Source organism: Eschscholzia californica, unplaced genomic scaffold (assembly GCF_041429995.1).
Source record: "Eschscholzia californica isolate CP2 unplaced genomic scaffold, dmEscCali1.0.p SCAF_4, whole genome shotgun sequence".
Lineage (NCBI taxonomy): Eukaryota > Viridiplantae > Streptophyta > Magnoliopsida > Ranunculales > Papaveraceae > Eschscholzia > Eschscholzia californica.
The window spans coordinates 43,729,185-43,744,105 of NW_028238461.1; the positions used below are offsets into that span (position 1 = coordinate 43,729,185).

The 14,921-nt window shown below is 37.1% G+C and overlaps 2 protein-coding genes across 5 annotated transcripts; both read left to right on the forward strand.

Moving 5' to 3' along the window:
• The first annotated feature begins 149 nt into the window (after nt 1-149).
• Nucleotides 150-5,163, forward strand: LOC147544940 (L-ascorbate oxidase homolog). 2 transcript variants are annotated; one of them, XM_086632511.1, is made up of 8 exons: nt 150-876; nt 1,004-1,113; nt 1,416-1,686; nt 3,467-3,569; nt 3,669-4,014; nt 4,100-4,468; nt 4,559-4,637; nt 4,730-5,163. In XM_086632511.1, exons 1-8 carry the CDS (start codon nt 745-747, stop codon nt 4,928-4,930), a joined length of 1,611 nt encoding a protein of 536 aa, XP_086488637.1. In that variant the 5' UTR covers nt 150-744; the 3' UTR covers nt 4,931-5,163. The 2 variants fall into 2 exon arrangements, with proteins under 2 accessions (XP_086488637.1, XP_086488638.1); XM_086632512.1 differs by having other exon boundaries at nt 169-876; nt 3,476-3,569.
• Nucleotides 5,164-7,935: 2,772 nt separating this feature from the next.
• On the forward strand, nt 7,936-13,255 carry LOC147544941 (putative F-box protein At5g55150). Of its 3 annotated transcripts, none has more exons than XR_015223588.1 (3): nt 7,936-8,367; nt 9,720-9,880; nt 12,271-13,255. XR_015223588.1 is itself a non-coding variant. In XM_086635987.1 (3 exons), the coding sequence occupies exon 3, from the start codon at nt 10,922-10,924 to the stop codon at nt 11,828-11,830; it is 909 nt and encodes a 302-aa protein (XP_086492113.1). In that variant the 5' UTR covers nt 7,936-8,367; nt 9,720-9,880; nt 10,857-10,921; the 3' UTR covers nt 11,831-12,070. The 3 variants fall into 3 exon arrangements, 1 of the variants encoding a protein (XP_086492113.1); XR_015223587.1 differs by lacking the exon at nt 12,271-13,255 and adding an exon at nt 11,517-12,070; XM_086635987.1 differs by lacking the exon at nt 12,271-13,255 and adding an exon at nt 10,857-12,070.
• Nucleotides 13,256-14,921: the final 1,666 nt, after the last annotated feature.

Sequence of the window (14,921 nt, forward strand, 5' to 3'; positions counted from 1 at the left end):
TAGTATATATATTTGAACCAATCCACACATGAGGAATGGCTTGAAATGGTTACTTGTTTTTGTTGTTTATTTGGTGGTTGAGAGGCACAAACTCTGTGAATGTTTGCTTGATGAGTAAGGAACTCCTATAACTCTGTTCTGTTGAAAACAAACATTTCTCTGGTTAAAGTGTGGGCGAGCAAATGTCAACCGTCATCTCGCTCGGATTAATGTATTAATGTTCAATTTTTCGGGAATTGTAAACATCCTTATTGTTTTATACACGATTATAAACAATTGTCTTTTTGGCCATTTATACTACTTTTACTTATTTTGTTAATTTGTTCTAATAAGCACACAATATAACTACGTAAATACCCATATTTGGAGACTGGAGCGAACCACCAATATAAAACCGTTCGACGATTTGACGTCCACGCAGTGAAGTATCTTTTTATATGGCTAAAAATATGTAGGTATTTAATAGGTAGGATGAGTATGTTGGTGTAATTAGTCATTTCATACCAATGACACTACCCAACCGAAACCAATTTCCTTTCCCCACTCCTACTTTTGAACTGCATCTCAAATCATCTTCTCTCTAAACCAATTTTAAAATGCAAACTTTCCTGTTTTAAAGCATCTAATCTCTCATGATAAACAACCCACATAATTAACCCTCTTCTTCTTCTTCTCCTCCTCTCTCTCTCATTTGCAAGGAACCACCCTCTCTCTCTCTCTCTCTCTCTCTCTAAACTGAACAAGATGGAAGCATCCTCCATGGTGATTTCACTAATGTTGGTTTTACTCATAGTAGTGAGTGCAGAAGATCCTTATCGATATTTCGATTGGCGTATAAGTTATGGTGATATATATCCTCTCGGTGTTCGTCAACAGGCTTGTTTTCTTAATCTTTATCACTCAATTATTCACTTAAAAAATTCGAATTAGACTTCGAAAGTTTTATCTTTACAATCATCTTTTTTAATTTTATTTTAGAATTAAGTTTGTGGAATAAATGCAGGGAATATTGATCAATGGCCAATTTCCTGGTCCTGAAATCCATTCGGTTACTAATGATAATCTCATTATCAATGTCTTCAATGCTTTGCCTGAACCTTTCCTCATCTCTTGGTCTCTCTCTCATTTGAGCTTCAGTTATTAATTAGTTGTATTGGTAAAAAATAATAACTCCCTCCATGTTTAAAAGAAGTTTCTTAACTGCTAAATGGCACACTTAAAAGAAACATTCACTTTATTTTTCAAGAAATATTTGAGAAGCTCACTGAAAGCTAATGTGGCCGCCTCCCGCGGTTGAGGGATTTCCGGACTAATAGGAGTCGGCCACATCAGCTTTCAGGTTGTGGTCGTCCCCCATTTTTCTTTTCTTTGAGTACAAATTTTTCGCTAATAATTTGGGGATGTAATAAATATAGGAGTGGAATTCAACAAAGGAGGAATTCATGGGAAGATGGAGTATATGGGACTAATTGTCCCATCCCTCCAGGGAAGAACTTCACTTACAAAATTCAAGTAAAAGATCAAATTGGAAGCTTCTATTACTTTCCATCTCTTGATTTTCAAAAGGCAGCAGGAGGGTATGGAGCCATTAGGATTCTCAGTAGACCCAACATTCCTGTTCCTTTCCCTCAACCTCATGCTGATTACTCTGTTCTTATTGGAGATTGGTACTTTTATGATCACAAGGTCAATTTTCATCCGTAGTATTTATTTATGAGTTAATTCCTATATGGCCCCCTACTTTGTGACCAGCTTCCTTTATGGCCCCCTTTTTTTCGTAAATTCAAATATGGCCCCCTATTTTGAGGTAAATGTCCTGATTACCCTTCTTATTAATATTTTTTCAACATAAAAGAAAAAAAAAAATTTGAATTCCACCTCACTTCCTACTCCTCCACACATATCTCTCCACATCATCTCTCTCTCTCCATCTCACCTCTCTCTCTCTCCAACTCATCTCTCTCTCTAACTCACCTCTCTCTCTCTCTAACTCACCTCTCTCTCTCTCTCCAAGTCACTCCTTCTTCTCCGACCAAGGTCGCCGGCCGGAAAATTTTTCCGGCCGGCGACCTTAAAAAAAAAAAAAAAAAATTTTTTACTTCTCTCTCTCTCTCTAGAAACTCCGGCGAAGGTTTCCCCTTCGCCGGAGACGGTCTGTTCTTGAACAGACCTTCGTGGTCTGTTCCAGAACAGACCTTCGTGGTCTGTTCGTGAACAGATCTTCAAGATCTGTTCACGAACAGACCAGATCTGTTCACGAACAGATCTTGAAGATCTGTTCACGAACAGATCTGGTCTGTTCTTGAACAGACCTACTCCGGCGAAGGGGTTTCCCCTTCGCCGGAGTTTCTAGAGAGAGAGAGAGAGAGAAGTAAAAAAAAAAATTTTGTTTTTTTTTTTTTAAGGTCGCCGGCCGGAAAAAATTTCCGGCCGGCGACCTAGGTCGGAGAAGAAGGAGTGACTTGGAGAGAGAGAGAGAGGTGAGTTAGAGAGAGAGAGGTGAGTTAGAGAGAGAGAGGTGAGTTAGAGATGAGTTAGAGAGAGAGAGGTGAGTTAGAGAGAGAGATGAGTTGGAGAGAGAGAGAGAGGTGAGTTGGAGAGAGGGGTGACGTGGAGAGAGGGGTGACGTGGAGAGAGATGAGTGGTGGAGAAGGAAGTGAGGTGGAATTTAGGTTTTGTTTTTTATTTTATTTTGAAAATACATTAATCAGAGGGGTAGTAATGCCATTTGTCTAAAAATAGGGGGCCATATTTGAATTTACGAAAAAAAGGGGGCCATAAAGGAAGCTGGTCACAAAGTAGGGGGCCATATAGGAATTAACTCTTTATTTATTTATTTTTCGAAAACCAAAACTTGGATTTGAATTAAATAGGTTTACTTATTTGTGCACAAAAATCTGAAACCATTGCAGTTATATGCTGAGGCAAAAACGTTAAATTCCTAAAAATCTAGGCTTACCACAGGCCGAGAGTTAATGTGGTCGGCTGAAATCGGACGGACAAGTTAAAGAGAGAGAGAGAGAGAGAGGATCCCCGACCAATCTGGGCTAACCACATCAGCTCTCACTCTGTGGTCGGCCCAGATTTTTCGAGCCAATTATCAACTATGATACTACGGACTCTTGATTTCTTAGTGACACATTTCCACAGAAGGGAACTTATGTCGTCTAATTTTAAGTGACTCAGCCCCGCTTGATAGCTCGTGTGCACAAATTTTGTTGTGAGCGTCGTGTAACAGATAGTCAGCTGTGGTTGAAACACATTCAACTTAACTTTAGTGTTTTGGGAAGTTTCAACCTCTTCAGCTATAGTTTTCTACAAAGATTTACCCCTTATAAGTTTACGCCTAGCTCTATCAGATCAAGATTCATTAGTCATTAGGACCCCAAGAAGTCATTGTCTCGACTAGAATTACATTAATTTGCTAGATATAATTCCTAATGACAAAATCACTATGGCATTATAGCACTTGAAGGCAGTTTTAGATGATGGCATGCGTTTGGGTGTACCTAATGGAATTCTCATCAACGGCCATGGACCCACCGGTGAATCCTTCACGGTGGAACAAGGTACTTCAGTTGTTTACACTGAGAGTCATTATATTGATACAACAAAATTATTTTGAACCGATTCATTTTCACGGTTCGTGTTATTGGATATCAATGCAGGAAAAACTTATAGGTTCCGAATATCAAATGTGGGACTACAGAATACACTTAATTTGAGGATCGAAGGGCACAATATGAAGCTAATAGAAGTGGAAGGAACCCACACTCAACAGGTCACTTATTCTTCGGTGGATATCCACGTGGGGCAATCGTGTTCAGTTTTAGTGACAGCTGATCAACCAGTTAAGGACTACTATATTGCTGTATCAACTCGGTTCATCGGCACAGAACTTACTAGCACTGCCGTTCTTCATTATAGTAACTCTGTTATTCCAGTGTCTGGCACTCCCCCTCGTGGCCCTACCTCCAATTATGACTGGTCTCTTCGCCAAGCTCGCACTATTGGGTACCTCTTCTCTCTGTCATATGGAATTCGTCTCTTAGATCACTTGACTAATGTATATATGCACCATGTCTTATGTCTTGGCTAGGACCAACCTTACAGCCAGTGGACCTAGACCGAACCCACAAGGCTCATACCACTACGGTACTATCGACGTTACACGAACCATCCGCCTCTCAAATTCTGCAGGTGTAATCAATGGCAAACAACGGTACGCTGTTAATGGTGTCTCATTTGTACCTGCCGATACTCCTCTAAAACTTGCAGACCACTTCAACATTCAAGGCGTTTTCCATCTTGGAAGTATTCCTGATACCCCTTCCAACAATGGAATGATGCACTTAGACACATCGGTCATGGCTGCAGATTATAGATCATTTGTTGAGATTGTTTTTGAGAACCATGAAGGCATTGTTCAGAGTTGGCACCTTGATGGTTATTCTTTCTTCGTGGTTGGGTATGGACTTCTGTTTAAATACAGAGTGTATACATTAGTTTAATCATAATTGATTACCGAAGACATTATCGTTTGGGTTTTGTGATGCAGGATGGATGAAGGATCGTGGACTCCTTCTAGTAGGACACAATATAATCTTAGAGACGCAGTTTCACGCTGTACTATTCAGGTTCAATCATGTCTTAAAACTAAAAAATTATCATATTAGTACTAAACTATGCTAAATTTAACGACGGAATCCCAATTTTCTTGGATTTGCAGGTTTATCCAAATTCATGGACAGCTATTTATGTATCACTAGATAATGTTGGAATGTGGAACTTAAGAACGGAGCTTTGGTCGCGTCAATACCTTGGTCAACAATTTTATTTACGTGTTTATTCGCCAGTACAATCATCCAGAGACGAAAATCCCATCCCCCGTAATGCTCTTCTTTGTGGTAGGGCTACTCAGCTACTGTGATCCAAATTTTCGTCATGGTTCTAACTTGGAACTGTTTGAACGAATAGGTTACTCTTGTAAGCATAATTTGGGACTAAACTATCCTAAATCAAAAGGACGAAAAATGTAATTTTATAATAAGATGAAACCATTTTTAGTCATGGGACTACTACTTATGATTATAATCAGAATATAATTAGTTTGATATAATCCCTTAAAATAGAATTTGTGGAATAAATTTAATTTGACTCAAATTTTAGAATTTGAAAGAATTTGTATTATGTACAATTAGAAAAGAACATCATGATTGACACACATGTTATTACCTTGATAAAATATTAATTAGATTTCCTAATCAAGAGATACACAGGTTACTATCCAACTAAAACGGATTTGCTTCAAGAATAGGATGATAAGTATTTTTTCTAGTCAAGTATTATCACTATTTGACTCAACCTTGTTTAATTGAATGAAGGAAAATGATTGGGCTGCCAATGTCAAAACCAACTCTAGAAAGAATATGAAATCAACCATTCAACTATGGGTGGGTATGAAATCAACCATTCAACTATGGGTGGGAATCGGTCCAGGTCGGGCCGGTCGTATTCATATTATTCATTGAGTCGGGCCCATGGGCGGAGGTACTTGGAGACCATCCCTGACTGCAACCAGAGATGGTTTTTCCAAATATCTCAAAGATGATACTTAGTAACATGCAGCCAGGGATCCTTTTATCAAGTATCTCAAAAATTTCAGCCATGAAGTAAACAAATAGCTTAGTGGTGAAGCACTTACCGCCCACACATGAGGTCTTGAGTTCAAATCTCACCCCCAAATTCAAGTTTTTTTTATAAGAAAAGTGTTTCTACACTTATAAGTAATTCTTTTTACTAGTTATATTATTTCAAGTAATATTAAAGATAATTAAAACGAATAAATACTAGTATATATTTACATTGTAATATTTACTACGATCAATCAAGACTAATAAAAAGTAGTAGTATATTCGGCAGAGAGAGATGTGTGAAGATCAATTTTGTCAACTTTCAGTTTTGTTCCCGATGCATTAGTTCTTTAACGCTTTAATCAAAACTATATGCCGCTAATGAAATAAGATTGTACTGCATTTACTATGGATTCGTAAGGTTAACAAAATTACAGTAACGATAATCTCTACAGTTTAAATCATTGTTAAAAAATCCATTATTCTTAGGGTTAATAGAAGTTTTAGCGTTCTAAATTAATTACCGGCTGACTTTTGGCAAAAAATATTAGGATACATGCTCGTTAATTAACTTAGTTAGCCAATTGTAAATACACTAAACTTACGTCTTCCAAACAAGAGATCCACGAAAACAAAAAATTTCTTTTCAACCATTTGTTTTATAGTAATTTTAGGCTAGTCATGTGTGCTTTCAAATCCTGGCTCCGCCCTTGGTCGGGCTTTGAAACTTTCTATCCAGTCGGGCTTTCGCGTTTAATCGGGCGGGTTATTTTAAAAATCCTAGTGTCCAAAACCCGTCCAAGTCCGTCAAACTTTTCGGGTTTTTCGGGTTCCGGGCGGTCGAGTATCGGGTTTTCACCAGTTTCAAAATATCTCGGTCGAAATCACCAAAATATTTCTATTCCGATGGTACCGAAATTTCTATCGAAATAAAATTTAATTAAATTTCTCTTAACAATGTTGTGTCAAGGGCATTCCTCACTTGGACAACAATATATGTATATATATATTATACACTTGAAATACTTTAAAAATATATCTATATATATGTTATACATGCATACATTAATACATACAAGCAAGTATACATATAATGTGCATAGGTATTATCATATAAATGGATGACATTATTAAGCGGTTTATGTCGGGTAAAGATTATCGGGCGGGCTCGGGCGGGATGTCAGGTAGCATAGGCGGCGGATGTGTGACGTTTGGAGTTGTCGTTCGTGCACCTGTCCCCAATGGAAGAATGAGTGGTTAGTTCCCCTGCAGATCATGGCCTTACCACTCGGTCCCCGATGGCCAGCGGGGGATTCGGTATAGCAGCTCACGTTCGTTTGCGCTGCGCATTCCCGCCGTTGATTTTATCGGGTCGGTCGGGCTAAACCCGCCTTCGGGTTTCGGGTACCCGCGGGCTCTAACGCACTCGGGTACCCGCGACGGGTTTCGGGTTTGCGGACTTTTTCCCTTCCCTACATTCAACCGTCATGATTTGAGAGTCTATTCTATCTAAATTCGTGTATCACATCTCCGAAAATATTTTGACCGCTGATTTTCATTTTCTCTCCATACTCTTTTCACCTGTGGGAGGGTGTATGCCAGCAAAAATGATGGTATGCCCGCCAAGTATACCGGCGGGGGTACTTGGACGGGCATGATCTAGTGAGAGATTTGACTTCCTCTCACTAGATCATGCCCGTCCAATTACCTTGTCCGGGTTCGACCGGGGTACTTGTCGGGCGTACCATCATTTTTGTATTTTGTGATACAGGCACCCTCCAAAAAGTGAGAAGACTCTGGCATAGCCGTCCAAATACTCCGGTTGAGATTCGGTCAGGATACTTGTGGGGCGTACTAAGAGCAAGTCCAGCCCCAGCCGGCTGAGGCCATAATTTTGAAATTATGGCCTCAGCCACCCGCTCCAAGCCCAGCCGCTTGGAGCGGAGGCTGGGGCTCCTCCTTCAGTTGCCCCTAATGATAGGGGCGACTGAAGGCTCCCCAACATGACCGTTGGGGAGTCCCAACGGTCATGTTGGGGTGATCCTAGCCGTCGGATGAAATCCAACGGCTAGGATCTTCTCCAATTTTTTTTTTTTTATTTTTCTTTAATGTAAATAATAATTTTGTAATTTTAATTAGTTTTAATTCTTTTTAAAATTCTAGAAAAACTTAAATATTAATAATTAAAATATATCCCACCAAATGTCGGTCTCCGAATAATTTTTCAACCTTGGAAAAAAATTTATTTCGAAAATAGTTCAAACACGTGTTTTATATATACATAAAATCACACACTTTCTTCGCACACCAACTAAAAGTTCACACACGCGTTTCCCACATGAACAAATTTTTCGGCCTCAAGATAGACTGGAGCTGGAGCTGAATTTTAGAGGCTCATCTAATGTCAATAATTTTAGGTGAAAAACTGGTTTTTTCGGCCTAAGACAGGCTGGGATTGGACTTGCTCTAACACCGTTTGAATGAAATATGTATAGAGGATTTTTCCTCCTATCGTAATGGTCCAAAAACTCACGAAGTTGGTCGGAAGGAATTGTGATTTTGGTAGCTTCTGGGTAGATAATAATACAACCCACTGTCAAAATAATCCAAATTTTCATAGTTACTTTCCTTCTGTGTCTAGATTCATCTCTTCCAGGCTTCTGTGTCCCATTTACTGCTGACAATTGATTCTCTCTCAATAAGTTGGATCAAATGATTAAACTCAAAATATGAGGTAATGGAACTCTTTCCTTTTTTGGGTATTTGTTGTTTTGATGATTTTCTTGTTTCTTGGGTATTGAGTTTTCATGCCTTTTAAGTGTTTGATCAAATGCTTCAATGAAGTTATTACATGGTTGATTCAAGCTTATGAGTTTATCAGCTTGTTTTTGAATTATGGAAAGAACTGATAATTGATCTCCTTAAACCAAAATCTTTCCTCTGATTATCTCATTAGTGATTTTTCTAACTGATGAAATAATTGTATCTTTTACAAATGCCTAAAGTCTATACCATGAACTTTTGTGACCTCTAAAAAACAGAAGAGAAGAAGAAATGAATTGAGAAGTAGATACAGATACACAAATTGGGTGGAGTTTGTGTTTTTGGTCGTTTTCGAAAACCATGTTTACTTGTAAAAGTAGAAATAAAATCATTTATTGAGGCGATTCGTGTGATACAGTTATACACCATGTATCAATGTTGAACAAATTAATCTATTAGGAAAACTATAGGATGTATTTGCAGTTGTGATCTTCTTAACTTCTTGAAAGTAATAACAGGCTTTTGATATGGTGACCAGTCCTACCAATATCATATGAAACTTGTTTCACAGATTTGGAAACAATAAGTTTTAGCTTCTGGGCACTGGTCCATCCGTCCATGAAGATGGGACTCGAAGCGCAGAAACCTATTTAGAAAAAGAAAAGTGATTACTTCAAAATGAGCTAATAAAGTATAGTCCATGGGTTAGACACGAGTATGTTTCATGCTAACATCGTGACAAAGTTTTGTCCATTAAGTTCTACTCTTACTTATAGTGCAATCATTGTTACCGTGATGGTATGAACTGCATAATGGATGATGATATTCTTCGTTTTAACTTTAGACCCTCTGCAGAAGCTTGTTCTAATGCGGGGCGTTTGTCCAAACTCCAAACATTCCTCATACCTAAAATGAAGCATTTTTGTTTGTCGAACATGTGATCTTTTACTAAATTCTAAATTATTATCACGTCTCGTTCTTGATGCTATCTTTGAAATTGTCACTGTGCTTTTGTATTGTATCGGCATTAAGAGGTGATGGAAAGATAATATTGCAAATAACAGATCAACTTTCAACACAGAAATCAACAAGAATGCAAAGCTTATTTGAAAAGGATTAGTTTGTCTTCTTTTTTTCAAAAATGACTCTTAAAGAAGTTCTATTGTCCAAGCCAAAGGAGAATTGGATTTGGTTTTCGATGACTCTGATCATCTGTATTGAAAGCTGATTTGCTTATAAATCCCTTAAAGCGTATCTTTTCATCTAATGCGACTGGTCATTGTCACCGTATCTGATAGACTGATACCTCAAAAAATTGTGCAGGTGGTTGTTCGGGAATTGGATTCCTGAGCTTCATCCTTCTTGCAGTCTGTATACCAACCAACAACTTGAGTTAGCAATCTTTTGGTCATAGTCAAATTTCGCTGGTACAAGGGGAAAAAGAGTTCCTAGAATCCTAGTTGCTAATGCTGGAAAATCTACAGGTTAAGTTATTCAAGACTTTACCAAGTCCACAAAAAATAAAAATAAAATACATAAATGGTTCTCCTCTCACATCTTAATCATAAACTCTTTCCATTAGAGAAGGTTCAATTTCCCTCCGCGACTGCACAGAAACCAATAATTCTCGATTAAAAAAAGAAAATTTTTATTACAGCCACATGTAAGGGAAATCTTGAAAGAAATAAAGCTGGTCGTTGATTTTGTTGCTACTTTTAAAGTGGATTTTGATGAATTTGTTTAATCTTTACAACATTGTGGCCATATATTTATTACGTCCTTGGGCCAGTCTTTAAGATTATACTTTTAGTGAAATATACTTCACATCAACCTCATGTCTAATCTTGGTATTCCGGAGATATATATAGTAAATTATGTTTACAAACTATAGTTGTTTATATTAAGAAAAATGAATTGTAACCTTCTAGATGCATGTACCTTAATCGGGATTCTACCTACTGACGATATATATAGCACTATTGAGTTAGTATTACTAACTCCCAGTGTCAGTTGTTTCTCCTCCGTTTTGGTCGAAGGAATATATCTGTGGTTTGGGGTTAATGGCAGATTCGAATCGATCCACAACCAGTTGGTAGATCAAGATATTTTCTCTGTTTGCCCTTCATTAATCTAGATCTTTTCTCCTGATGGGTAATCCTCTTTCATTTACTGATTTTTTGAGCTCAATCAAGAAAGAAACCATGGTAGCGGATTTTTCTCAAACTCCACCTGACCTCTTAGATTTTATCTGTAATAAATTCACCAACTTAATTGATTATGTTAGATTTCGTGCCGTCTGTCCTAAATGGCGTTCCAGTACATCACCGATCCCCCGCAACCTACCTACACAAATCCCATGGATAATACTTCCATTTGATCCAAAAATTAAGAACTATCGTTGTCTCTTCAATCTTTCAGAAACGAGTATTTACTTGTCAAATCTACCGGAGCTATGTTCAGGTAGCAAGATTGCTTGCTGTGGGTCTTCGCAAGGGTGGCTTACTTTATTAGATATCGACGCAAACATGTTTCTCTTCAACCCCATCACAAGGAATCGAGTACAACTTCCACCTCTAACATCGTTCCCAAATATATTAGGTTTTGAAATTCGAAATGATGGTGGAGAGTACCTTCTCCAGAGTTCTCATTCCGGAGAAATTTATCCCCTTAATTTTTATGAGATGTGTGATGGATTCATTCAGAAAGTCGTTTTGTCTTCAAATCCTAATTCTTCAAACGAAGATTACATTGCTGTAGCAATCTTTCATTCACAGCGCGGACTGGCTTTCTGTAAAAAAGGCAGTGAAGTTTGGAACATGATACATGATGTTCCTGACAACAATTACATTCATGATGTCATATATTACAAAGATTTATTCTATGCTGTTTATCCTACAGGATCTCTAGTAACTTTAGATCTTATTAATGGGGTTACTAAACAAGTGCTTGTAAGATCATCACCAATCACGGGGTCTACTAGTGAGATCCTTTATCTCGTGGATGTGTTGGGAGATTTATTACTTGTTTGCCGGCATATTGAGAATTTACCTTGTAATAAGCTTAAGTATTTGCCTTTAGGCTTTGACAAAAGTTGCCTTAACAATTTTAGCTTTGAAACAGCTGGGTTTGATGTTTATACATTTGATTGGAGCGAGCACGAATGGGTAAAAGTTACCAACTTAGGAGATAGGGTATTGTTCGTCGGTGGTGGATTTTCGTCCATGTGTTTCTCAGCTACTGATAGCCCTGGATGTGAAGGAAACTGCATCTATTTCTCTGATGACTACTCAGGCATGTACGATGATGGACCTGGACACTATGATATGGGTGTGTTCAGCTTAGGGGATGGTAGTATTAAACCACTTCCATATCGTGTCCCCAAGACCTGGTTTAAAAGTCGTCCTCCCATTTGGTTTACACCTAATCCATGTTAAGTTTGAACCTTTGAAATTATGTTCATGGATGTTCGGTTCTTAGTCTCTAGCTTCAGATCTTATGTTGCGCTTCTAATAAATCAAGAAACAGCTTTCTTCATGTTGCTTAATTGTACTCTCTCTCTCTCTCTCTCATCAATTGAGTAATATGATGATAATCTCTGCTACCTGTTGTTTTATTTAATGAAGGCTGATGATTTCTTTAGCTGATTATACTTATTAAGTTAATTCTGATTGAAATGTTGGTTTGATTTTATTTCTAAAATTCTGTTTGTGCTAAAGGATGTTTAAGTCAATGAATGGATGTTATCTTGTACATGATCCTCCGGATTTCTCAGGTTTATGTTTTGACCCGAGTAAGCAGTTAGTACAAATAATCGTAGAGTTTGTTTATGTTCTCTAACCGACGCCTCAAGATGTGAAATATTTTCTACGTGCAGGAGATTGTTGTTGATATTGAGCTTCTACTTGCCAACAACATGAGACACCACCAAGGTAAGAGTTGAAGTTTCGCGTAAAAGCTTTAATATGAGATGAAATGGAGAGACTTCTCCCTACCCATTTTATCATTTTTCTTTGAATTGTGTCGTTATTTTGGTAGGCTGTTAGTATTGTGATCTTCTATATGATTGGAATATCTTATCTACGATCTAAATGATTTTGAGCGTTAGAACTTGGTGATATCGACTTTACTTGTGTTGACTCATTTACGAGGAACTAGATAGTGAGAATAGGTCTTACATATTGAGGACAACCAAGTTGGGATTTTCAGAACTTCCAGCTTATGAAACCATATTTGACGGTAAACAAACCGTTCTTTTTTATATATCACTTGTCTCACTACCAGTCATATTGTCCTTGATTTAATATTGAGGACAACCAAGTTGGGATTTTCAGAACTTCCAGCTTATGAAACCATATTTGACGGTAAACAAACCGTTCTTTTTTATATATCACTTGTCTCACTACCAGTCATATTGTCCTTGATTTAAGCCTCTCCGCCTTCATATGATATAAGGTTTTTGCCTTGTTATGAACTTGCGGCCGGAGGTCAAGGGGTTCTCTTTACCAATCTAGACGCCAAACCTACCTGAAAGGTTTCGTGAGTGTGTAACACAAGTTGTTGTGTAAGCAATTTAGGACTAAACGGCTTGGTTGTGAAAATTTTATTTCACTTTCTTGTTTTCATATTTTTTTTTCAATTTGATTTTAAAACAGTTTGTGTTGTAATTAGTAGGGATCTGAAATTATTCTCATTAGGTGGATTCTATTACATTAAAGAGAAGCGGTACAAGTATTACTCGAGATCTGAATTGACTCATGCGTTTAGTTTGTTAGAAGGGCTGAGTCAGGTCGATGTTCCTTCTAATATACTGTAAATGACTATTTTTTGTGAATCTAATTGACTATTTTGGGGGAGTTAAATTTGAGAATCAAAAACTAAAAAGTGAGAAAAAACATCAGCCTTGATGTCAAATTATTTGCTCTCCACTTTGAAGCCAGAGACCGACCAGCATTGATGACCTTTTTTTTTACTACGTCAAAAGCTATATCTTGTCTTCTTTCTCTAATTCTACTTCCTTTGTTGAAATATCTTTTTTTTAGGACCATTTCTAATTTGGTCCCTATTTGCGTCAGACTGAAAAGTTTGGTTCACATATTTGTCCAACAATGAAATTTAGTTTTGAAGATTATATTTTTGTTAGTTAAATTTAACTGTCAATGTTTTCTTTGTAGTTTTCCCTTGTCTGAAATTCTCTTGCTTGTTCTCTCCTTATGACTAAGCTCGAATGGGTTGCCAACCGATGGTTGACCGACCAACTTTTGGCAAGCTCTAATTTAAAAAGAAAACTCTTCCTACCATCACTACCATGGCCACCACAATATACGAGGAGAAAGAGAGAAATTAACAGTTGTTTTATATGCAATCCCACATTTAGATGGCTTATACTATGGTGGATACAAGTGATTGATAAGAGAACATTGACCGGCCAGCAACTCATAGTTCAGTTGGTAGGTCATGTATTTTGAAATTCTACAGGTCTTAGATTGGATTCCTAGCAGAAGTGAAATCCATGGCTTAGTGAACTTTGAATTATTAAAAATATAATGATGCATTAAATGTAATCTTTTATTTAGAACATCGTTGATGCAACAACATATTTTTGAAGTTCTGAGTGCCACGTAAAATTGTTTCAATCTTTTTAAAGTGAATTCTAATGTAAAAATCGATTTGGATTTGACATTGGTTAAATATAGATATCTAATTCATCATTTTTATATTTTGGATCAATAGGAAACAAAGTCTTTCATTTTCAAAACTTTCATCAAAAAAAAAGAAATTTGAAACACTAGCTGATTTTATTTACCGAAAATAAGAAGTTTTGCCCTTGTTTTACATAAACACCTTGATTTTCTTATGTTAGAACAACTAAGATAAAACTCTAGATAATCATTTTTGAGGCAAGAATTAAAGTAGTCGGCAATAAACTTTAGAGAGATTATCCTCAAAATATGAATTAGGGTAAGATGGTGACTCCTTTAACAAAAAGAAAAAGGTAGATGGTGACATTGCCTCTTCCTGTCTGGATTGCTCTTAAACTATATGTTGGTGCCGGCATTCTCCTTTGGCATTCTCGACCCAGACAAAATTGGAGATGGCTGTCACTAACAAAAACTAAACCCTAGACAAAATTGGAGATGGCTGCCTCTTCCTGTCTGGATTGCTCTTAATTTATTTTTTATTTTAATTCTTTATCTATCCCATGACTGACCTCTACATGTGATAATTATTCGAAGTGTAATGAATCTTTTTTTTCATTTTTGTCTTTTCTTTTGTGTTTTCGAGAAATATCTACATTTGTTACTACAAAACATTGATGTATCATCCAGATGTGATAAATACGATAATTGTCGAAATTAAACCACTTGGACAAATAAATATTGATATTTTTGTTGAAAGATTATAATTGTTATATATAAACGAACAAATTTCGACTTTGATGTAAGTCGTTTGTACATCTAGAAGCTAGAGAGACTGACTTTTTTGTATTCAAAGTTGAGAGACTGACTTGAGATCACTTACATACTC